The 24603-nt window shown below is 34.1% G+C and overlaps 1 protein-coding gene across 2 annotated transcripts in view; it reads right to left on the reverse strand.

Moving 5' to 3' along the window:
- LOC149533023 (uncharacterized) overlaps nt 1-21295 on the reverse strand; it is a 66628-nt gene extending 45333 nt beyond the window's left edge. The window contains exons 1-7 of one of the 2 annotated variants that reach the window (XM_089804396.1): nt 20859-21295; nt 20646-20755; nt 19395-19623; nt 19182-19276; nt 17556-17672; nt 17264-17410; nt 16445-17145 (exon numbers count right to left, since the gene is read on the reverse strand). In XM_089804396.1, coding sequence (XP_089660522.1) covers nt 16445-17145; nt 17264-17410; nt 17556-17672; nt 19182-19276; nt 19395-19623; nt 20646-20726 — 1370 coding nt within the window. In that variant the 5' untranslated portion in view covers nt 20727-20755; nt 20859-21295. The remainder of the gene's footprint in view (nt 1-16444; nt 17146-17263; nt 17411-17555; nt 17673-19181; nt 19277-19394; nt 19624-20645; nt 20756-20858) is intronic. The other variant, XM_089804397.1, reaches the window with a different exon arrangement.
- Nucleotides 21296-24603: the final 3308 nt, after the last annotated feature.

The raw sequence follows: 24603 nt of genomic DNA on the forward strand, positions 1-24603 counted from the left end.
CCATTTTTTATGCTTTTAGTTTTTTTAAACTAAATGTTAACTCATTTTGCCCAGATTTTTTCAAATAAAATTATACTTATGGTTTGCTGATTTTTTCACAAATGATTTTTACAGCTATTGCATGAATAACATTTAAGAAGATGAAAGTCTCAACATACCTTTGTGACTATTATCCCTGGATAAATTTGTTATTTCACCCCCACATGAAACTTACAGAAGAGTGATGCCTTTACTATCATATGGAAACAAAATGTACAACTTGGTCCATGTGGTCGACATATACATGCTTCGAACACATTACATGGAAACCACCATAACAATGGGGGAATTTCCTGGGAAACAAATGGCTCTTGAGTTCAAATCCAAGTTTCACGGTTATACTTCAAGGGCATCAAAGGAAGCATAATCACTGAAGATGTGGATTTATTTACAGCCACTATTCCCTCTTTCGAAAATCTTTTTGTGTTCATTTTGATATTTGCTAAATGCATGTGTTGTGATCAAACGAGATAAATACAAATGGTGAATCAGTGCAGCTTTCAAGTGGAGACCTGTTCTCAAATCCCCAAGAGGCATACACGATAGAGAAGACGATCAAGCCCTAGACAGATTTGAAAGAAGACATTCCACTTTGTTGCAGCATCTAAGCCAAAGGACACCATGCAAGAATAATAATTTACCAATGAATAAAAATTGGTCACAGAATGTATATTTCTTTGTTGAATTATTTTCTTGCCAAATTATTCTGAATTTGTATAACTGATAAAAGAACAAAGTTGTATGAGTCATGTAACTCAATGTGATATTTCTTATTCTTGTCCATATCTTTTGAAATATTCAACCATACCACATTTCATTATCTAAAATTGTATGTCTATGTATATTCAATCATCTAAAATACAAACAGATTGTCATGCATTAACTGAATCACATGGAAGAATTCTTAGCGACGGGTAGGAAAGTTCCAGTACAGCTGATTATAATGACAATTGTAACAGAGAAAAAGCAAGCTCTGAACAATGCATTAATGTTTTAAATTAAATTAAGTGAAGATGGGCTTCTGAGCAAAATTGGCCATCCACGGGTAGGAATTTTCCAGTACAGCTGATTGTAATGACAATTAGAGTATCAGAGAAAAAAGCAAGCTTTGAACACTGCATTAATTATTTAAATCAAATGAAGTGAAGATGGGTAATCATAATGCCCATAACAGTGTGCCGCACAGCAGAATCTAATCTTTTGCATTAATATCTAATGCCAATAGACAACATGTTCCTCCCCTCTCACTTCATACCAGTACACATCAAATTCCCATTATTAAACAATTTGAATTTGAATTATGCAAGTCTAGCATTTGTTAGATGTTAACCTCTGGCAAGAATCTAAGAATACTCTTTAAAAAAAACTTGAAGACTCTGGGAAGCGCAGATAGAAGCACCCCAATTAATGTGGTTATAATTTATTATGAACAGTATTTTTATCATTTCCTTTTCAGTGGTGACTAAGACAAAAAAACTGGTTAAAAATTTATATACAGCAATAGAGCAATTGATATAGCCCATGCATTATCTATGACAATAAGATATATCATAAAAGCTAAGTTGCCAGTTTGGATCCTAGTAAGAATGCAGGTTCTGAATTCATCCAAAAAAAAGTGGGTTGGGTTTGGATTTGTTTCGTGTGTGCGTGTGTGTGTGTGTGTGTGTCTGTGTGTATTTGCAGCATCAAATAAGTTCATACGCATATGGAGGCAAGAAGTTTTACTTTTCATGCACAAATGACATATAAAACAACCCATTTGGTCTTTTTGGTGGTCATTTTTAGAGTTGGAGGATCAAACAGACCTAAATTGGCAAAAAAAATTTTAAGAAAGGTCAAAAAAAATGGCATTTTCAGTCAAATTTGCCCCAAATTCATTTTGGGTTCCTCCAAGCTTCATCCAAATCAAAAGTCCCAAATTCATCCAAAATTCTTACAGGGTTATTCTGTGAGAATTTTGAGCAAATTCACCTTACTGTAACAGAATCTTGAGCAAATTTGAACCAAAACAATAAATCAAACCTGGAAACTTAGCATAAAAGATTTAGGATGCCACCACCCATCAGACATGTTTTCAAAAAAGCTGTGTAAAGTCTGACAACAACAATATAGTGATGATCATGTCATCCCACCTGGCCCAAAGAATCTTGCAAAGCAGCATCAACCCTAGTTCAAAATGTATTACCAAACCCTGTCACTTTCATTGTAAATTTCACTGAAAATTAGAGTAATAATTAATGTTCTAAGCCTTCATAGAATTGATTTTTTGCAGTGTCTTGCTTCTAGGATCATTCTGAGAAAACTTTAGCTCCAATACATTTATAAACAAACAATAAACATGTAAGACTCAAGCTGGTAAGTTTTTTGCATGATTGCCATGACTATGTTTGCACACCATTTCCCCTTCAGGAATACCACCATCCTAGAGCACGTCAGTCCTTTACAACCAGTGGAAAATCAACTTAATATATTAATATAGACAATCTTCCGTGATATACCTGCCTCTCACAACACATCCTCTACAATCTGCTGGAGGCATATCACTCTCCCAAAAGTGCATGAACCTTCTACATCTTCTTAAAGATGCTCCGAACCATAGCAGCAAAAAAAATTCTCAGGAATAAATCAGCAAATCAAAAAAAAAAAAATCAAAAATCAGGGTTTAATGAGAAAACATCAGTTTCTCAAAAAATACAGAAACATTGTTGAAAGAGACAGATGCCTAGAGACTAAGCACAGGATTTGCTGCACTTGAGCCATGAAGTTTGAAATTAATTAACTTCAAAACATTATTGGAAAATAGTTGAAATTAGCCTCGTGTTCATACAAATAACGAGATGCATTTTTTCCCAGTAAACCAGTTTTTGTTCTACTGAAACTGGGATATATGCCTGGCTCAAACCAGGTGGGGCTACAAGAGGGGAGCCACCTCCTTTCAGGAAAAAGATATCACTACAAAAAACAATTAACAAGTTTCTACAACTTAGCTCTGCAACTACGCACTATCTTTGGAGCATAAATGCATATTAAAAGATCATTCATTTTTCAAATTCTTATCCTTTTTTGTTGACACTACTTTCCATCCATCCTCCATTGCATCTGCATATGGAAGCTTCTCAAAGCTATCTCAGAATGGATACCTTTCAGCCATACTCACACTGATTGGTTGTTTAAGCTTATCAGCTTTATCCATTACTGTGCCATACAGAGCATTAACGTCATCCTTTCTTTTACTCAAAGATCAACTTGTGTCCTTTCGAGACACTTGCTCCTTGATTGGTTACATTCTCCTTTATTTTGAGCACCTTCGGAGCACCATATTCGCTCTCGACTTCTTTTTCCACCAAATAATGAATTGGGGCAGCCTCCTGTTAAGTTTGTAGCTTCAGTCAGAGGTATTCGATCATGAGATACATTGTTGATGGTAAATCATCATTTAGACAAATATTCTTATATATATATAATATATATTATATTATGTTTATTGTATATATTATTTATATTATTGTTAATATCTTATAATCTAATGATGATTATGTAGAGACATGTCTCCTTCTCTCATATTTATAAGTCTTCAAATCTGCATTTGGACAACCAATATAGTGACAGTGTAATTACATTTGCAGAAACCAATCTTATAAAACTCAACATGGTATCAAAGCCAAAATGCAAATGTAAGATAGAATACACCACTCACAACCACAAACCAGTAAGAGAAGAGTTGTGTCAAATAAGATTGCAGTAACATGTGCATTGGCTGCATATAACAGAATGCTGTTAGAATTTCCGGTTATATCATATATCAGACATGATAGTAAGTATGTAAAACAACTACGTCAAGCAAATCTGCAATGAGAGGACCTGGAGATGCATGCACCATAAAAGATGGATAATATATTACGATTTCCAAGGTCAGGGGGCAGGCCAGCAAAGGAACAAGATTCAACCTCGTAAGGAGATAAAGCATGATGAGTACAATTAAACATTTATTCCATATCAAGGAAAACACCACATCAAAATGAAAGGAAGAATAGAAATGGAAGAATGGAGATGGAGCAGAAGATAAATAAAGATTTCATTTCATCAAAACCGACAATATTGGGGGACTATCGCATGTCTTAGGCCATACAAACCCATCAGCAGCAAATGCACAATACAAACCAAGAAAAGACCAGCAAATATCCCTTCTTTAGCATCAAGGGAAGGGCAATTACACATTTCATTAACAAGATATACTTCAAGATAGTCGATAGATAAGATATTAGCCAGTATATGATGAATCCATTCCAAGGTTGTCAGAAATCATCATTTAGACAAATATTCTTATATATATATATATATAATATATTATATTATATATATAATGTATATTACATATATGGTTATTTATATTATTGTTAATATATTATTATTATCTAATGATGATTAACCGTAGAGAAATGTCTTTTCATGAGACATGTCTCCTCCTCTCATATTTATAAGTCTTCAAATCTGTATTTGGACAACCAATAAAATAGCAGTGTAATTACATTTGCAGAAAACAATCTTATAAAACTCAACATCGTATCAGGGCCAAACTGTAAATGTAAGATAGGATACACCACTCACAACCACAAACCGTTGATACATGTAATTGTTGTAATCTCTGATATAGTAAAATATATATGGCAATGACATCGAACCAGTAAGAGAAGACTTGTGTCAAATAAGATCGCAGTAACATGTGCATTGGCTGCACATAAGCTGTTAGAATGTCCAGTTATATCATACATCAGAGATGATCGTCAGTATGTAAAACAACTATGTCAAGCAAGTCTGCAATGAGAGGACCTGTAGATGCATGCACCATAAAAGATGGATAATATATTACGATTTCCAAGGTCCAAGGTCAGGGGACAGGCCAGCAAAGGAACGAGATTCAACCTGGTAACGACATAAAGCATGAATGAGTACAATTAAACATTTATTGCATATCAGGGAAAACACCACAGCAAAATGAAAGGAAGAATAGGGATGGAAGAACAGAGACGGTGCAGAAGATAAATAAAGATTTCATTTCATCAAAACCGACAATATTGAGGGACTGCCGCATGTCTTAGGCCATTCAAACCAGTCAGCAGGAAATGCACAAAACAAATCGAGAAAAGACCAGCGAATATCCCTTCTTCAGCATCAAGGAAAGTAGAATTACAGATTTTATTTTTTTAAAATACTCCAAGATAGTCGATAGATAAGATATTAGTCAGTATATGATGAATCCATTCCAATGTTGCCAGTATATGGGTTCAACAGATCATCGGAGCTCCGTTTAGATACACTGCATAGCAGATTGGACAAGAAAAATTAATATCGTGGTTGTCATTATGATTGTATTGCGTGGAGAATAAAAATTAAAGCAGAGAGATTGAACAGTTCAGCACCAAGCCAACATCGAAATCAAACCATATGTGAATGTAAGGAAACAACTTCTTGTACAAGAGAAGCAGGAGGCAAGCCTTCCCATTGATCGGTAGAGAAAGTACATAAGTAATTACAGATTATTTTGAAGAAGTCATATTGCATTAGAATTGACATGTTTTAATGCGAAAACATTGATCCGCCAATTTAAAATAGATTAATTTACATAGTCATTCACTCTGCAGTTTGATGGAAGTCATCAGACAGATTTTAATAGCTAATGCTCATACTGCTATTATGAATAACTTTAAGAAGGGAGCTAACAGATAGATAAGAGGAAGATAAAAAAATATCGAATAAGGATCGAGAAGTATATATAAAGAGCATAAATTATATATAAGTAAAACATAGAAACTTCATAAGCGGCATTAAGGGAGAATAAAATAATAAAAGAAAGGGTGAAATTAAGATGCATCAAATACATGGAAATAGTGCAGTGCATGAGTCATAAAATAACATGGGATGTGCCAAGGAAATCATATAAGACCGCCAACTAAGCATAAGAATTGATTTTGTAAGGTGAATAAAAGAGAGACATTCACAACATAAGCAAAACATGAAGACCAAATACTGCCACCATGTAAATGCTAACAAAAGTCAGGGGTTACGTAGAGTACGACCCTACCAAAATATTAAGTTGTAAGAATATGGAAAGAATATTTAGATTGATGCAAAAGGCTCATAATTTGATAATGATAAATGGTCTTGATAATAGATTCAGCGTATTAAATCTACATTGAAAATATGCAAATGAAGGGCGTAAGCAACCCATCAATATTTGACACATGTTAGTTGTCTTGTGTGGCATGAGGGTGAAACAAACCCACGTTATAAAGAGTAGTCAACTTGACCGCATAAGGATATAACATTTACTCCATATCCATAACAAAGGAGATTATGAGAATTCGTCATCAAGGCAGGAATATGGATGGACCGAACACAGTAAATCAGAGAAAACCTAGTTTGGGGCTTGTCTCGCATGCATAGAAGGAAGGAAGGAAAGACAACCAATTATTGCATTAGATACTTGTTGGAAATGGGATAAGCTGAATAAGAACAAGTTAATGATCCTAACTAAAGAAACTTATATAATTAGTATAAGTGGTGAAATAAGTACCTTTGAACTAAAGATTGGTATTATGGAATGTTAAAAGCACAGAGAAGAATTGTTAGAGGATAGGGATATGAATTATGGTGAGGAAAGATTGAAGAAGTTTGAGGAGGATGCTTCAATTTTCGAAGTCATTAGGGAAGATTAACATGTTGGATGGTATTATTCTTGTTATTACTCATTATAAGGGTATAGAACTAGAGCAAGAACACAAGGACCATCCCGAGAGGATTGAATAGGAATATAATGGATATTCATCTACAAGTGGAAGCGATGTTCTTTTCAATGCTATTGAACTAGACCATTTGATTGTTCAAATTGATTGATAACTCTATAAAATGTGGGAATTTTACATTGCGGGGGGGGGGTGTGAAAATTACCTTAACAAATGTTTCAGTCCCATTGGAGGCATCTTTTGATTTGATGCATATGGACCTTTATTGGAAAAATTAGTATCAAGTATGCTGATGTACAGATAAGTATTTGTTATCTTTGAGTATTACACTTATTTGTTTATTATAGTCTCTTGCTTATATGTATGAATAATAAGAGTCATGTGCCTTGATGTACTCTTGTTCCATTCTTTGGTCTCCAAGCATGTTCTTGCAAGAAGAGAAGAATGGTGCATTAGGTATGCTACCAAGGCATTAGTGCAGGACTCAATCTATGAGTTTTTTGGAGCAAAAATATCTTTGATGATTAGGACTATGTAAGATGAGTATTCTTCTATATTAAAAGAGAGTCTGACACTTCTTCAAGGCAACATAGGAACTTAGAAGTTGATATACAGAGGGAGTCTAGAAATAAATGTGTGTGACTGCATGATTTTGAAGGGCCTACTCCTGTGTACATCATGAGGAAGTAATGATTTATCACCAGAAAATCAGAAGATCGCTATCAAATTCATAGGGAGTCTGACATGCATCCTTGGGCGAAGAGAGTCTTTAAGGGAGTAATTACAGGACCTGACTTCCCAGGATCATTGTTCAAAGGGAGAATTTTGAGGTGCAATCCCTTGTGAATGATATCTTCTCTATGAGGGAGAAGTTTTAAGTAAAATTCCTTGTAATGCATTCTTCTCTATAAGATAGAAGTTGAGGTGAAAGCCCTTGTTCCACCCTCTAACTTTGTGCATGGTAGTTACTATTTTGCATTTGTGGATTATGTCATGAAAGGTGACCATCTTTCATTGATGTATTTGTGAGGTCGCTATTCTAAGGTGACGATCTTAGCAATAGCTTGACCTATTATCATGATTGACTACATTAAGTTGATGTCCCCAAGTGTCAGATATCATGATAACGAATGTATCATGACACGCACTGTGCCGGAAGTCATGGTACTTGTCATGATAGTGATCATAACACCCTAATTACTTGTAATCTAGTAGACTACATTAAGTTGTCTCGAAGTGTCGAAAATCAAATAACTCATATCCTACTAGGATATAACATATTCTTGTGATGAGTATCATATGATTGATATTTCTTGTTGAATCATACTTTGGATTATATTGAAAGATAACCTTTAAATTGATGGATATATGTTGATATCCTTAAATATGTCATTCCAAGAATATCATACTGAGATGATATCTCTTCATATACATAACAGCATAATGTGTTCTATAACAATCCTCCCTAGCTAAGAGGGAGTATTAAGATTGTAGCTTCAATCATATGGATTCGATCATGAGATGCATTGTTGATGGTAAATCATCATTTAGACAAACATTATAATATATATATATATATATATATATATAGTTATTTATATTATTGTTAATATATTATTATTATCTAATGATGATTAACCATACAGACATGTCTCCTCCTCTCATATTTATGAGTCTTCAAATCTGCATTTGGAACACACCAATATAATGATAGTGTAATTAAATTTGCAGAAAACGATCTTATAAAACTCAAACATCTTCCCCCAAGTAGTCATTTTTGTTTAATTTGGGGGAGGGGGATGTTGGGTGTGTGTGTGTGTATGTATGTACTAAAAACTAAAGAATTTGCTAGTATGATACTTCATCATTGATCACTGACAAATGCCAAAGATAAATATTAAATTCCAATTGAATAAACCTAAAGAAACAATCTCATCGTCAAATGCTCTGTCATCGACATTCTATTAAATTCTCCTTTATTTTTCACAACCTTTGGAGCGCTATCTTGGCTCTCAACTTCATTTTTCACTGAATAATGAAGTGGGCAAGTATCTTTCCCACAAGTAGCCATTTTTTACAATTTAGACTTGTCGAGTCCTGTTTGAACCATTGTTTGCGTCTAAAAGGAATCCCTTTGTAATCCAACAATTGCAACCAGCAACCTTTTTGAGGTTTTTACTACGTTATTGATACAAGTATGAGAATACGGTACGTGGATATGTGCAAAACTTTATTTTATTTATATTATGTTTTTGAGGGGGTGAGGCGGTTGGGTGCTTATGTGTATATACATAATAAATTTTTAAAATATACAAATTTGTAAAAACTAAGTCATTTACTAGTATGATACTTCATCATTGATCAATGCCAAATGCCAAAGACAAAGATTAAATACCAATTGAATAAACCTTTTAGAAACAATAACATCATCAAATGCTCCTTGATAGGTTTTCCATTACGTTCTCCTTTATTTTACAGCACCTTTGGAGCGCTATCTTGGCTCTCAACTTCATTTTATTTATATTATTTTTTTTGAGGGGGTGGGGTGGTTGGGTGATTGTGTGTATATACAAAAACAATTACAAAATATACAAATTTGTAAAAACTAAGTCATTTACTAGTATGATACTTCATCATTGATCAATGCCAAATGCCAAAGACAAAGATTAAATGCCAATTGAATAAACCTTAAAAAAATAATAACATCATCAAATGCTCCTTGATAGGTGTTCCATTGTGTTCTTTAATTTGCAGCACCTTTGGAGCGCTATCTTGGCTCTCAACTTCTTTTTCTACCCAATGTCAAAGGGCAGCACCCCTCGTAGGATTTGTGATACAACAGGGCGGGTTAGCGTAGTGGATCCCCCACTACCAGGACCAAATTAAGACCTTCAAAATCACACAAAAATCTACAGTACACAAAAAAAGCAAAAAAACAATAATATGTTTCCTCTGGAAAAGCTAATGCATATAGAGCTCGACATAGTTGTCAAGCTATCATTGCAATATAAAAACTTCCCCTTTAATAACAACTTTCATCAGCCCCTTTGTCATTTTTTAATGAGTTTTTAAGGTCACTTTTGTGACTACTTGTGGATACCTGGGTGCGTTTTGAATGTGTCCAGGATGCGCATATAGTCTTGAATGTGCATCCAAGATGCACCTAGACCTAGTTCACACATAACAAGATATAAAGCCAATAACAAAGGGTTTTTACCAATAACTAGCAATTTTAACAAGATCTACGCCAAGCTATCTTGTCATAGCCAACTCCACTATGATATGGACATAAGTAGTGCATAAAAAATTTAAAGATCCCTTATCAATGCCAAAGACAAAGATTAAATGCCAATTGAATAAACCTTAAAAAAAAATATCATCAAATACTCCTTGATAGGTGTTCCATTATGTTCTTTAATTTGCAGCACCTTTGGAGCGCTATCTTGGCTCTCAACTTCTTTTTCTACCTAATGTCAGGGGGCAGCACCCCTCATAGGATTTGTGATACAACATGGCGAGGTAGCGCAATGGATCCCCCATTGCCAAGACCAATTTAAGACCTTCAAAATCACACAAAAATCTATGGTACACAAAAAAAGCAAAAAAATAATAATATGTTTCCTCTGGAAAAGCTAATGCATATAGAGCTCGACATAGTTGTCAAGCTATCATTGCAATATAAAAACTTCCCCTTTAATAACAGCTTTCATCAGCTCCTTTGTCACTTTTTAATGAGTTTTTAAGGTCACTTTTTGTGACTACTTGTGGATACCTGGGTGCGTTTTGAATGTGTCCAGGATGCGCATATAGTCTTGAATGTGCATCCGAGATGCACCTAGACCCAATTCACACATGCACGATATAAATCCAATAACAAAGGGTTTTTACCAATAACTAGCAGATTTTAACAAGATCTACTCCAAGCTATCTTGTCATAGCGAACTCCACTATGATACGGACATAAGTAGTGTGTAAAAAATTTAAAGATCCCTTATCAATGCCAAAGACAAAGATTAAATGCCAATTGAATAAACCTTAAAAAAAATAATATCATCAAATGCTCCTTGATAGGTGTTCCATTATGTTCTCCTTTAATTTGCAGCACCTTTGGAGCACTATCTTGGCTCTCAACTTCTTTTTCTACCCAATGTCAAGGGGCAGCACCCCTCATAGGATTTGTGATACAACAAGGCGAGGTAGCGCAGTGGATCCCCTGTTGCCAAGACAAATTTAAGACCTTCAAAATCACACAAAAATCTGTGGTAAACAAAAAAAGCAAAAAATAATAATATGTTTCCTCTGGAAAAGCTAATGCATGTAGAGCTCGACATAGTTGTCAAGCTATCATTGCAATTTAAAAACTGCCCCTTTAATAACAACTTTCATCAGCTCCTTTGTCACTTTTTAACGAGTTTTTATAGTCACTTTTTTGTGACTACTTGTGGATACCTGGGTGCGTTTTGAATGCATCCAGGATGCACATATAGTCTTGAATGTGCATCCAAGACGTACCTAGACCCGGTTCACACATACAGGATATAAATCCAATAACAAAGGGTTTTTACCAATAACTAGCAGTTTTTAACAAGATCTACTCCAAGCTATCTTGTCATAGCCAACTCCACTATGATACAGATATAAGTAGTGTGTAAAAAAATTTAAAGATCCCTTATCAACAACAAGAATCTACCTAGCAAATCATCTAAAACTTCAAAGCAATGTTCAAACCAATATTGCAGTGGAAGATTTGGAAATCTCACCTAGAATGGAATTTTATCAAACAATTTTGTGGCTGAGTTGAACACCAAGTTCCAAGGTTTTGACATTAGCAAGTGCTTATCCTCCTAATTCCAGTAATCCTCACAGAGAGCTAGATTCTTATCATGCAGATTTTCAATGACCTTCATGAAAAACCCTCAAGCTCCAAGATAATGTGAACATCTCTTTTCAAAATGGGGCCCCAAAGTTGTGTTACCCACTTATGCACCTCCTTGAGGCTTGACCAAAAACCTTTGAACCTCCCAGTCAAGCCTAGCTCTGTAAAGTACCTCTAGTTTTCAAATAGTTTGCCTTTCATCTCCTCATTAAAGACAACAATCATTACAAATTTGGAAATGTGTTGCAACTTTGGAGTATCTCAGAATTCACCATTTTCTCTACTCCTTTTCTGTTCCACCACGCCCATGCCGCATTTCCTCCCCTTCCTTTTATTTTCGCTTCTCCATCCATGTAGAGCGTCCACTCTCCCCAATCCTTATCAAATACTTCTTTGTCTGCAATACACTTTCTTTCCACCAAACCCTCTTCTCACTACCTCTCCTAGCTGCCCTTTCTGCTCTTTCAACTTCCCCCAAACAGATTTTTCCCCCCCTGCTTGAGCATGGCATCCAATCTCTTGATTGAAAAACAAAACGAACCTTATCTGCAACTCTCTTTGGCTTTGTTTCCCTCCATCGAACCCATCAAAATTATTTGCTTCTCTTTGCAATTGTCCATCTTTGGCCTTCAAACCAACTACAAAGACACTCCCCTTTCTCTTCAACACACTCTGACACCCAACCACCAAACCACCTCCAATGCAATGCCTTATCAAAACACTCAAATCTATATGTAGAAACCCTTAACTACAAGAGAGTAAGGGAGTGTCAATTGCGTTGACATACTCCCCTATTTTGATAAAGGATGCATTTTTTCATAAAATATGACAGCTTTAGATTATTGTTAGCTCATTTTGGCCATTTTTATCAAACTCAAGCATACCCACAAAGAACCCAAAAATGTCATGAGCTCTCTTCTCAAACACTTCCCAAATCACATTTAAAAGTAAAAAGCCCATGCCTCCAAGTAATCAACAAACTGTTATGGAAAGCAGCTATCACCCCAATCCTAGTGTAGGCTTCCTCTCATCACCTACAGTAGACTCGAAACTATTGCCTACTCTTCTTTCCCGCCCGCTGACTCAAGAATTCATTAGCTTGAGAACATCAAACCTAGAAGCAAGAAGAGGACCAATTGGTTTGAATGGTCTCTTACATGCATCAATGCTTCCCCCTCTCTCTGCTCAATCAAAACAAGCCAAATGTTGCTAAAACAGTTCCCTAATCTTTAGTCCATAATGCACTCACTAATTTATTGCTTTATGCCCTATATCGAATGAAAGAATAATATTTAATACAGTTCAAAATAAATTAGTTTATTAATATAATATCAGATAAGCTTAAAATTTAATATTATTTATTTGTAAATTATGAATTTAATTTTTATTGCGAATCTGATTATTATATACTTATTGCATGCTATGTAAGTGATATGGTAATTTAATTCCAGTATTAAACTATATCTATGAAAATATTTTTGTACAAACAAACCCAAAAGTATTAATTCGTGTTAAACTATTTGATCAACTTGTGAATAGATTATTCATATTTTTAAGTAACCAGATTTGAATAGGGCAATTGCAACCGCAAATTTTTTTCTGGTTTTTTTTCCTCCTTGCCACACTTAATGCAAGTTCTAATGTTGCCAAACAAACTCAAACTTGAATTGTTGTCTATTTCGTGTTCCGGACTTAATGTCGGTTTCTTTTGTTAACTGCTGGGTTTCAGGCACCCATTAAAACCTGTTTTACTTAATCAAAAACAAACTCAAACTTGAACATTATAGCATTGCATAGAGATATAGAAAGCAAAATAAGAGAGAGTTTAGCCCATAAGGTTTGAAATACACAATTTTTAAATGTTCCACAAGACACGTCCCCTATGATTTTGGGCTCGCACCCATCCTAGGGACAGAATGAGGACGCAGGGACAGATTTTTGCCGTCCCCAAAGCCGTCCACTTTTTGCCAAATTCATTAACGTCCCCAAAACATTCCCCAAATTGGCAAATTTTTTTGGGCAAGAAACTTGGGGATGGCCAGCCGTCCCCAAGACTGATGGCTGTCCCCTTTTTTCCAGCTAGTCAGGTAAAGGCAAAACACTAAATTTTTGTTTTTTGTGCAGGCCCATAGTTGTCTTAAAGACATTAAAAATATACAAACCATATTTATCCACTAAAACACTAACTCTTCTACTCATTTTAAGATATGACATACTTGCTAAGAGGAAGAAAAAAACACAGAGCAACAGCAGCAGCAGCAGTGAAGAAAGATTGCATTTAGTATTTACTACTTACTATTTTAGTTGGACTTCTCTTTATTCCATTTTGATTTAATGCATAATACTTTGAGTCTTTAGGCATTTTAATTTTTGCTTTATATGTATGTGATATTGTTATAATAAAGTTACTTAGCATTTGTCATTTGATAATTTTCCATACATTGTTATCTTCCAAAATGTCTATGCTGAATGGTTTATCAATGTTATGCATACTTGAATTTTGTCTCTCTATATAAAATAATCCCCTATGTTTTTAATCGCTGTCCCCTGAGGTCCCGTCCCTAAATTTTGGCTTTGACCCATCCCCGTACCGGAAACACGTCCCCCCGTCCCCTAAAACGTCCCCGTCCCAAAAACTCTGTGGAGCATATAGCTATTTTTTCATTTACATTCATATCACAAACTAATTGCATTGTACAATGCATGGTGCATAATGATAAGTAGATACTAAAATTTCAAATTTTTTATCATAACCTACTTTGTACTATGTCAAGTTACCAAGTACTTCAAAAATAGAAGCGCATTACCCTTGCGGCTATAACAATAGTTACAAAAAATTGAATATAGCCAATGATCCTTAGTCCTACAAAGAGAGCTACGCTAAAGGGCTATAGATTCCAATGATGGAGCTCTAATGTCAAAGCTTATCCTAATTCATTCAACCACATTACTATCAATGTTGGCCATCCTAAGAATATCAAAATACTCAAGATCAAAAACAAGGTCTGCCTTGTCATTTACAATTAAAAGCCTTACTTCTTGAGTAAAAATGAAAACTGTACCATAAGCAAAAATGGCAAGAATTATCATTAAAGGTTGGGAATTAGAGCATTTTTTAACATCATAAGGCACTTGGGCAAACAAAACATAACCATAACCAAGAACCAGCAACTAAGATTGGGAAATGGAGCATTCTTTGACAGCATAAGAGCTTTTTTTATTATCTTTTTTTTATGAATAGCAAGGAGAGGGTATAATCATTCATATGGACAATGCCTACATGTCCCCAATCATCCATTATCATATGGAATCATATTAGTTTTACCATTATTATTATTACTTATAATTGTTGTAAAGCTTTCTACATGTGTAATTGGAAAGATAAATAATTAGAAAAACAATAAATAGTATAGAATTAGGGCAAAATTTTGAATGTAATGTGAATCCAAAATTAAAATCACAAGTTGCAAAACCTTCAAATTGTCCTAAAAAATGCCCTGATTCCACACAAAAATGATCTAATAAAAATGGACTTAAAACGACTAGAGAAATCATTCATATGTACAATGTGTACATGCCCCCCATCGTTCATTATCATATGGAACTTTATTAGTTTTATCTTTATTATTATTTCTTATAATTGTTGTAAAGCTTTTACATGTGTAATTGGAAAAATAAATAGCTAGCAAAGCAATTAAAAGTATAGAATTAGGGCAAATTTTTGAATATGATGTAAAATTGAATTTCAAGATTAAAATCACAACAAGAAGTTCAAAAATCTTCAAATTGTCCTAGAAAATACCCTGATTCCACACAAAAATAATCTAATGAAATGGACTTAAAATGACTAGAATATGTTTCCATTGTATAAAAATGTATTCCTGAAATTAGCAAAAGCAGTCAAGTGTCACCAGTATTTGGTCAAACCTGCAAGTAATCATGATTTCCATAAACTCATAACAACTTTTTCACACTTTTCAGGTTAAAATCTTCAAAAAATTGTAGTACAAAATTTTGGATAAAAGTTGCAATTTTCAAATGCAAAAAATTGGCAGAACAGCTAGATTCATATTAATTAATAATAATATCATCAACAATGTACAAACCAAATTCTACATTAAAACCTGGAATGTTTCAGAAAACAGTTTGAGAATAATATTCTATAGAGAAGGCAACAAGAAAACCAACATAGAATAGTTCATAAATCTAGCCATATTTATTGAGATCGTAGAATACTATGCTGAATGCAAATTACAGTCAGAAACACAGTTTTAAAATAGAAAAGCAAATAGCTGGAAACTCTTTAATTATAAGGTTTATCATTTTAACACTTAGACAAGTTATATTGGAACCATTTGTCCTGTGAGGGCTCAAGAATAGATAGCATCACCACTCTCAGTCTATGATGACGGCTGTAGAGACAAGTGATTACTCTAAGTAATCTAAAACAGCTCTAGAAAATTCTTATTATATCGTATATCACCAGAAGATAATCTATCAAGTAAACAGTAATTAAGAATCTGTGGGCAGTACTCTGACATCTGATACACATTAATGGTTGCATGATTTGGTTTCTACTTATGATGAGTTGGGTAATGATCTAAAATTCTAAAATTTAATGAGAAAAATAGCATGACAACGTGCTCCCTGTGATATATCACACATGAGTTTTCCTTGTTCATGGCTTGCACTCTGTTTTATATGTCTGCAGACTCGAGATCCCTAACTCTGGGTATCCTTAACAGAAAAATAGGAAACTAAAAATAGACGAAAACGAAATACATACCTTAGGTAATAAGGAAAGTCGTCAAACGATACATTAGTCTCTCTGCCAGGCATTATTCCTTTTCTTAAGTCTTCCTTCAAGACTTGGCATTTATCAGACACTGTCAACATATCAACATCTCTTCCAAAAGCCCTCTTCTCTTCACATAATTGTTTAAAAAGATTCCCACCTAGATCCATGTCACATGTACCACCTGATGTTGAAAGCAATTTCAAAAGAGGTCTTAATGACTCATCAAAACCAGGATATTTCCCAATATCTGTATCTATCCCTGCATCTGCGTTATCAAGATTTATATGATCATTGGTTGCTGTGATATCTGCAGACAAAATAACAGATGCTTTCTCACTCATGGGTATATCTGTTGCACCTGCAGTGTCAGAGGTCCCTTTTCCTGCTTGGCCGGCCACTTCAATATCAGAGACAGATCCATCTGACAAATCACATGGAGCGGGCGCTTGAGGCCTATCAATTCCTTGTCCAATCTCTTCGCCAGTAACTGCAGGTGGGGGCAACATGGATAAGTCTTGGCGCAAACTTGACAAAGATGCTAAAATTGATGCTCCAGCTACAGCTGAAGGATCTCCTGCCCTTGCTTCAAATGGTGGTGCCTTCCCTGTAACTGTTTGATTTTCTGTCATGCCAACTGAAGTAGGTAATGGTGTAGTTGAGATATTTTCATTTATTAGTAGTTCAAAAATCTATAATTCAAAGTTAAGGAGAATTCTGAACAACAGGCAAAATTTAAACTTGAAAATGAATTTGAGAGGATTCTATGGTCTTCGACACAGCTGTTAGTAAGGAGAATATAAAGGATACATAAGCATGATTTCCAGATGAGCTAAATATAAGTTCATCTCCTCCTTTAATGGGCACACATGTCTTCTTAAGATTCTTTCCATTGAGCTGAACCCAACCATTGTTCCCTGAAATTTCGAGTTGAACTACTACAGCGCCATCCTGCTGCTTTTTTATTTCATCAGAACATACAACTCAATTTAGAATATATTTAACAGATTAAATACATATACACAACACTGCAATAGTGAAAAGCAAAAAACATTCTCCCATTTAACATTAAAAATAAAAGTGGAAATATAATAGAAATTACCATTGTATACTTCAACTTGCATAAAATTGAACTTATGGAAGGTTCCTTAATACAGATATTGCAGTGTCTGCCTCGCCCAATGCTAAAACTTGCACCGCGTAATTCTACACTTGGATTCTGCTTATATGAATTCACCACTATTTAAATTAATTATTAGAAATAAACAAATATGCAAACTGCAGAAAGCTAACAAATGAAAAAAGTAGACTATGTTGGATATAAACTCCATACAAAGACCACAAACATACAAGAACAGAGAACATAATACATGATTTGAAAAGTGTTAAATAGCATCTAGTACAGAAAAATTCTAAAAGAAAATAGGGTTATTCCATGTATTAAACATGGGAGTTCAAAAATTGACCAAGAACCAAGAACTTTACCACCCAGCAATCACCAATCAATTAAAAATGTCACTCAGTATCAGTAAGTCATTCCTCCGTAATCAAAAAGAAAGATTACTCTTTTCTATTTTGAATGTTAAGATAGGCTTGCAGCAGAACAGATGACAAATTGGAAGGGTTCAGTTTCGCTATAATATCTTTTAATCATCATCTTTTCAGCTAGACTTGTAATTCATTTTTTGCGTAAAATAGCATTACAAAACTAGAGCCAATAAATGAGAAAGACAGACACTTAGTGTTGTACGACTTCATGAGATTTTGCAATTAGTTTACTGGTACAAGTTTATACAAAACTCCAGTTGAATGTGATCTAGTTTGCAAATATTTGAATCATGAGCATTTGGCAACTCTATGTATTCCATTGTGTTGAAAATCTTCACAAAATCTAATAGAATACAGGTTAAAACTTCTCTCATGCAAGAGTTGTGTCAGGTGACCACCTTTGGATAAAAAATGGGGTTGAAAACAGGTTACACTTGCACCAACAAGCAGAAAAGCATGCATGCAATTATATTTTTAAGCTACAGGCAGATGTCTTGGGGAAAAGAATTTTAAAAATAGAAGGGTTCAGTCCAGGCTCAACATCTTTGACTGTCAGATGCCAAAATCGATAGCCCTGTTGGTTGTTTCCCATTCATTGAGAGTTTTGAAACATCTTTAATAAGTCAATTTAGATAACTAACACAGACAAATCGTGCAGGCTACAACATTCCCCAAAAAAAAGTTACGTTCATGGTCTGCTAAGACTCTTTACCCCGCTTTTACACTTGAAAGAGATAATGTTAAAATCTGATTTGCTCCAAAGCCATAGTGATTGACTCCTTACGATAGGAAACTCCTTAATTCATATCTTATCACCCCAGCAAATACAGAATTGTACATATCAAGTCCTGTGAATAATAATTCTACTAGAGTCAAGTAGCATGTGCACACAAACTCATGACTTCTATTCACTTGTGATTTAAATGTGACCATTTGCAGCCATTGTGGAGTCCGGTAAGGATATCTCCATAACTCCCTTTCCTTTATTCACTTGTCATCCAGGTGCAGCAATATGCAGCCCGAGTTGAGCCCTCTACGGGTATCTCCAAAAAAATAAAAAGTGGGCCGTTTCCTCAAATGCAACTTGCTCTAGATTTTGATGGACAAGCAAATCCTGATTTGGAAAATGTGATGGCTATACTACTACTCCTTTCAAATTCATATAAAAAGTTAAGTTTACCTGTTGGTACTGCGAAATGAGCTTTCCCCATGTACGGCTCATGTCATGCTTCTGGAACCTGCTGCCTGCAGGAGAAGCCTTAGGCTTCTCCACCTCTAAAGCCATTCAAAAACAAAATTCAGTTTGAGAAGAACAATCAAAACTGTTACATATCTACATTAGTACAGAATTGTGAAGCGCATTTTATAACCAACTCAATGAAATTTTGAAAACCTGAAGATGGAGGCACTTCAGCAACTTTATCGGCACCTTCAGCCTCTGCAGAAAAGCCATCATTGGCCTTGTTAGTATTCTCGGCCACATCAGTCATCATAGCATCCCTGCTTGAATCATTTTGGAGATCAGCTTGCAGAGGCTCGTTGGGGTTGGAAGAAGAAGCCAATTCCTTTGAATTCACGCTATCATCAGGACGAACACACTCTTCCTCTGGTTGCACCTCCGCCTGTGGAACAAAAACAACGCAAGTCTTCATAAAAATGGATTTAACTGTGGAACCTCCTTTTATGTTATTTTGTAAAGGAACTGACTCAAACAATGATGCATGCCGTGGCAAATTCTGCAACTGCCCAAAAATCAGAAATCACACGCAAATTCTAATGCTCACAAATCCCAACGTACGTAATCCCCAAATGCAACATCTAAGAAGGAAAAAGAAAGTGGAACCGAGTGACGATACGTGCCACAACAATTCATTAATAGAATCTACGTACCAAATCTAAAGATTAAACCTTACAAATAGACATAATCCTGATATGCAAGCACCATAAAAAGCTATGGATGGATGCAAAGAAGACGTGAGCTGTGGCAATTAGATTTCTGATAGCCAGAAAGGAGAAAACCCACATGCCAAATCTAAAGCCACAGAAAAGCAAATACAGTCAAAATCAAAAATTGTAACCCTTAAGGTATTAGCAGAGAAATAATCGCATCAAGAAGCAATGTGTCCGGAGGCAATTCCTCAACGGCTAACATTGCAACCACTACGTGCAAAAACGGGTTGTGGGCGGGAATGGCTCAAAAGAGAATGCGTGTCATCGACTCCTAGCCAAATTTACCCGCTAAAATCTAGAACTCCAGACAACCCAGCAAGCTCGATCCCTAATTGCACCTGCAAACAACACTTGAATTTATTCAACAGATGATGATTGCCATGGTTAATCCACCACAACCCTCTCAAAAAAGGGAACCCAACTCCTAAATCTAAAGCTCCAAACAACCCACTAAGCTCACTATTCAATTGCAACTCCCAAGCTGCCAGACACAATCTCTTACCTAGAATCGACTACCGAACAAAACACTGGATGTCTAAAAAATTTCCCTAACAAAAAAAAAAAAAAAAAAAAACTGAAATCAATAGCCTGCCTACAAACTGAAATGCAGAAATCCTCAAAACACGTATAGAAAATCACAGAACCAAGCTGCCCAAAATCAACCCTGGAAAAATAAGGGGCACAAAGGTTTGACCTTGGAATGCTTAGACCCGGGCAGATCTGGAGATGGAGGCGACCGCTTTGAACCAGCTGAACCACGCCTCGTAGACACCATGATTTCTGCTGCCCTTCTCCAAAGCCAGCCTAAAAGAAAAGGAAAACAGACAATCCGGGCTTAAATCTGAAATTTTCTGCACATAATCCCCCAAATCTCCTCGATTAAATCACTAGGCCGGTTGAGCTTTACCTCAATTTTCCCAGCGCAGAAAAAATGGCGTGCAGATATGGCTAAACTCCTTTCCACCCACCTGAAAGTCCCTGCACCTGTTGTTTTTTTTGTTTTTATATTTCTAGTTTGGATGCTTTTCCCAGAGACCCAAATCCGAATTTTTCTGAATGTTATGTTTTCGGCGTTAATGAATGCATCTGCAGCATCATTATTAATGTTGTCGCCGACTATGATCGGGCTAGTTTCTCTGCGTCATCTGAGCAACAAACCAGAGTATCTTAAAAAGACTAGTCCCTAGTACTACTCCCAGCTTAGGGACGCCTGCCTTTCTTATTTGTGGATGTTGTTAAAGAGAATAGGAGGTGGTTAAAGAGAGGAGGAGGAGAAGATGAAGGATGGGTGAAATTGGATGCCATTGCAATATAATTTTGGTTTATTGAGATTGATAAAAGTCCACCGAATAGAAGTTCCATTTTGTTTTTATGGAGGGATTTTTACATTTCCATGTTCATTTTTGAATTCATCTGAATATAGAGAAGCCCTAGCTAATGTGGCCTGATTTGGTGGTGCCATTAGTTGGAATATAGGAGTTGTTCCAAAAGGTAAAGGGCAAAACAATGAAGTGTATTTTTAGGTAGGTGCTTAATTTAATTTGAGTGAACGTTTGGAGGAAAGGAGGATTTATTACTTTAGTTGTGGAAGGTGTATCACTTTAGTTGGTGAGAGAGGAAGAAAGAAACAATTTCATTGTTTTTATTATTTTTTATTTATGAGGTTTAAAAGAGTGTACAACACAGAATTAAAAAATAATATTGTTTTCATGTTCGTTTGTTTTTATGAAGTTGATGATGAGATTAATGTTTGGAGAGAATTAAAATGTGATCTTTTAATGTTTGGGAGGAGGTTTTGTTTTTTTGGTTTTTTAATTAATGATTATCTTGTATGTCAATCTTTTTAGTATAATTTGATGATGAGTTCAATGTTTGAAGAGGATAAAATAGGTTCTTCTAATGTTTATAAAGTTCAATATTAAATAGTCTCCGAGAGAAATTTGTGGGGAGGATTCTTCTAAAGATTTTGTCTTCTTTAATAGAGATTCTTTAAGTTTTGTATTTCAATTCTTTTTTTATACAACTTGATAAGTTTAATGTTTGAAGAGGATAGAAATGTGTTCTTTTAATATTCAGAATGTTCAGATTAAATAGTCTATAGGACAAATTATTAATTTCAAAGTTTGTAGAGGGTTTTATTTTTTGTCTTTTATTTTGTTGAGATGGAGATTTTTAATTGATGAATTTATGTTTCAAAGAGAGTGAAAATAATGTCACTTGAGTGTTAGGTTAATATATTCGAGACTAGAGAAGAATATGTCATTTTTAAAGTTTGTGCCAATGGTTTGTTATTTGTTTTTTTTGTTTTTTCTAGGTGGAGATTTTTAATTGGTGAGGTTCTAGATGTATTGTGCTTCTTGATTCTCCTAGTTGTGTAAGGTGAGTTAGTTTTAATTTGAAAAACTTTTAGGAGGCTAAACATTAAATATTCTCTATGACAAATCATGAAATAGATCTTTAAATTTTACGAGGCTAGAACTTTTTTATTTTTACGAGGTTAAACAACAATAAGTAGTTTGTGGAATAGATCTTTTATTTTTAATGAGGCTAAACATTAATTAGCCTTAGTACTCATCTTTAATTTCAAAGTCATGGGAAGGGTTTTGTTCTTTGTTCTTTTGTTCTGTTTCAAGATGGAAATTTTTAATTTGTGAGTTTCTCTTGGAAGAAGATAAAAATTATGTCACTCCACTAGAAGTCTATTATATTAGATTATGGAGAGAAGAAGACAATATTTTCCAAGTTCTTAGGAAAGGTCTTTTCTTTTTTTAGGTGGATGTTTTTAATTGGTTAGTTTATAAATGTGTTATGCTTTTTTATTTGGCTAAGTAAGATTTAATTTCGTGTAAGATTTATTTATTTTTAGATGAATTTATATTGGAAGAGGATAAAAATTATGACATGTAAGTATTGGACTATTCTTTTTGAGATAATCTTGTGTATTTATTTGGCTATTTAAGTGCAATATGTGGGTGACAAATTTATTCCTTTCTTTATTTGCTTGGAATTTTTTTCTAAAATTTACCTATAAAATTTATTATTACTAAAATAAAGTAAAAATATAAATTAGGATAAGTACTTGAAAATAAATAGTCAAATTAAATATTCATGGGATTAGCTCCACAAATTGCTCATTAGAAGTTAATTGTTGTGTGTTTATTAATGTAAAGAGTACTTTAGATTTTAAACTTAGAAAATAAATTAAAAATAAAAAATTTATATTGTAAACTATCACAATGATAGAGCATAAAATGAAGTCCAAACAAAACAATAAAATAAAGTTACCATAAGATTCCCATGTAAAGTAGACAAGCAACATGTAGTTAATACTAATATAAATATTTTAAATAAATTTATCTAAAGAAATTTGAGAAATGTTAATTATAAAATATTTTGAAATTAATTTACTACACTCTAAAATATTTATATTTATTTTTTGATATTGATACCACTAAATTATTTTAATTTCTAGAAGTTTTGATTGTTTATATCTCAAAATTTCTAATTTAAATAAATATTAAATTAATTTCTAAAGTATATTATGTTATAGTAAATGTCAAGATTTTAACATGGTCAAATTTAAGATAGGATTCTTAAAATGAAAGTTTGTTGCTCTTTTTTTTGAGGAAAAATAAATAGTAGAGATGAGATTAGAAGATCAAGTAGGTTTTTCTTGGGATTGAGGAGAGAATGAAGGTAGTTGTAGTTATTGAAAATTTGGGAGGGAAATGCAATTAGTGTCTTTTTAATTAGGAAAAATTATATGATTAATAATATTTTTAAATATTTTGGCTATGTGAGGTAGAACATAGAATGAATAAACAATAATCATATGAGTGAGGAAAATGATTAATTTGTATATTTATTTATTAAAATTTATTAATTAAATAATATTATTATTATTTTATTAAATGTAGGATAAATTAGGTTGACTAGAATAATTGAATGTTTAATCATTTAGTGCAGTAAATTATTTAGTTTGTAATTTCCACCAAATTAAATATTTCTCATATAGACACAAGGAAAAACCATTTACATTTATTTTACCAGAAAATATAAAATATAAATATCTTTTAAAAATGTTAGAATATAAAAATAATAAATATTATGTATTTCTTTTGTTTTTGTCATTTTTGTATATATTAATATGCAAGTTGAAAGAACATTAAAATAATTTTTTAAAAAATAAAATAAAAAATAAAAAATAAAAATAAAAAATATTTTAGTCTATTTGTGAAGTTCACGATACTAGTCAACATTATATTAATGATTGTATTTTGAAGGTCCTTCCATCCTTTTTGAAAGAAATGGTATTCTCATTCCTATGATAGATGGCTCCTTTGTCATATTGTCATGGCCTGCCCAATAGGGGATGGCATGCATTCATAGGCAACACATCACAGATCAACTTGTTTTTGTATCCTCCAATGGAGAACTCCACGCATGCTTGCTCATTTACAAGGACACTTTATTTAACCATGTCACCTTGTATGGATTGGTATGGGGTATCTTCTCTAACTTAAGTTTCTTTACTGCTTCTTCTAAGATTATGTTATCTGTAGACCCTGAATCCATAATAACCTTGCAAACTTTGCCAAGTATTTTGCACCTTATCCTAAATAAGGCTCTCCTTTGCTTTGGCTCCTCTTTAA

The sequence above is a fragment of the Cupressus sempervirens genome, chromosome 10 (genome assembly GCF_028749045.1).
Source record: "Cupressus sempervirens isolate cs-2001-9-10 chromosome 10, ASM2874904v1, whole genome shotgun sequence".
NCBI classification, from domain to species: Eukaryota; Viridiplantae; Streptophyta; class Pinopsida; order Cupressales; family Cupressaceae; genus Cupressus; species Cupressus sempervirens.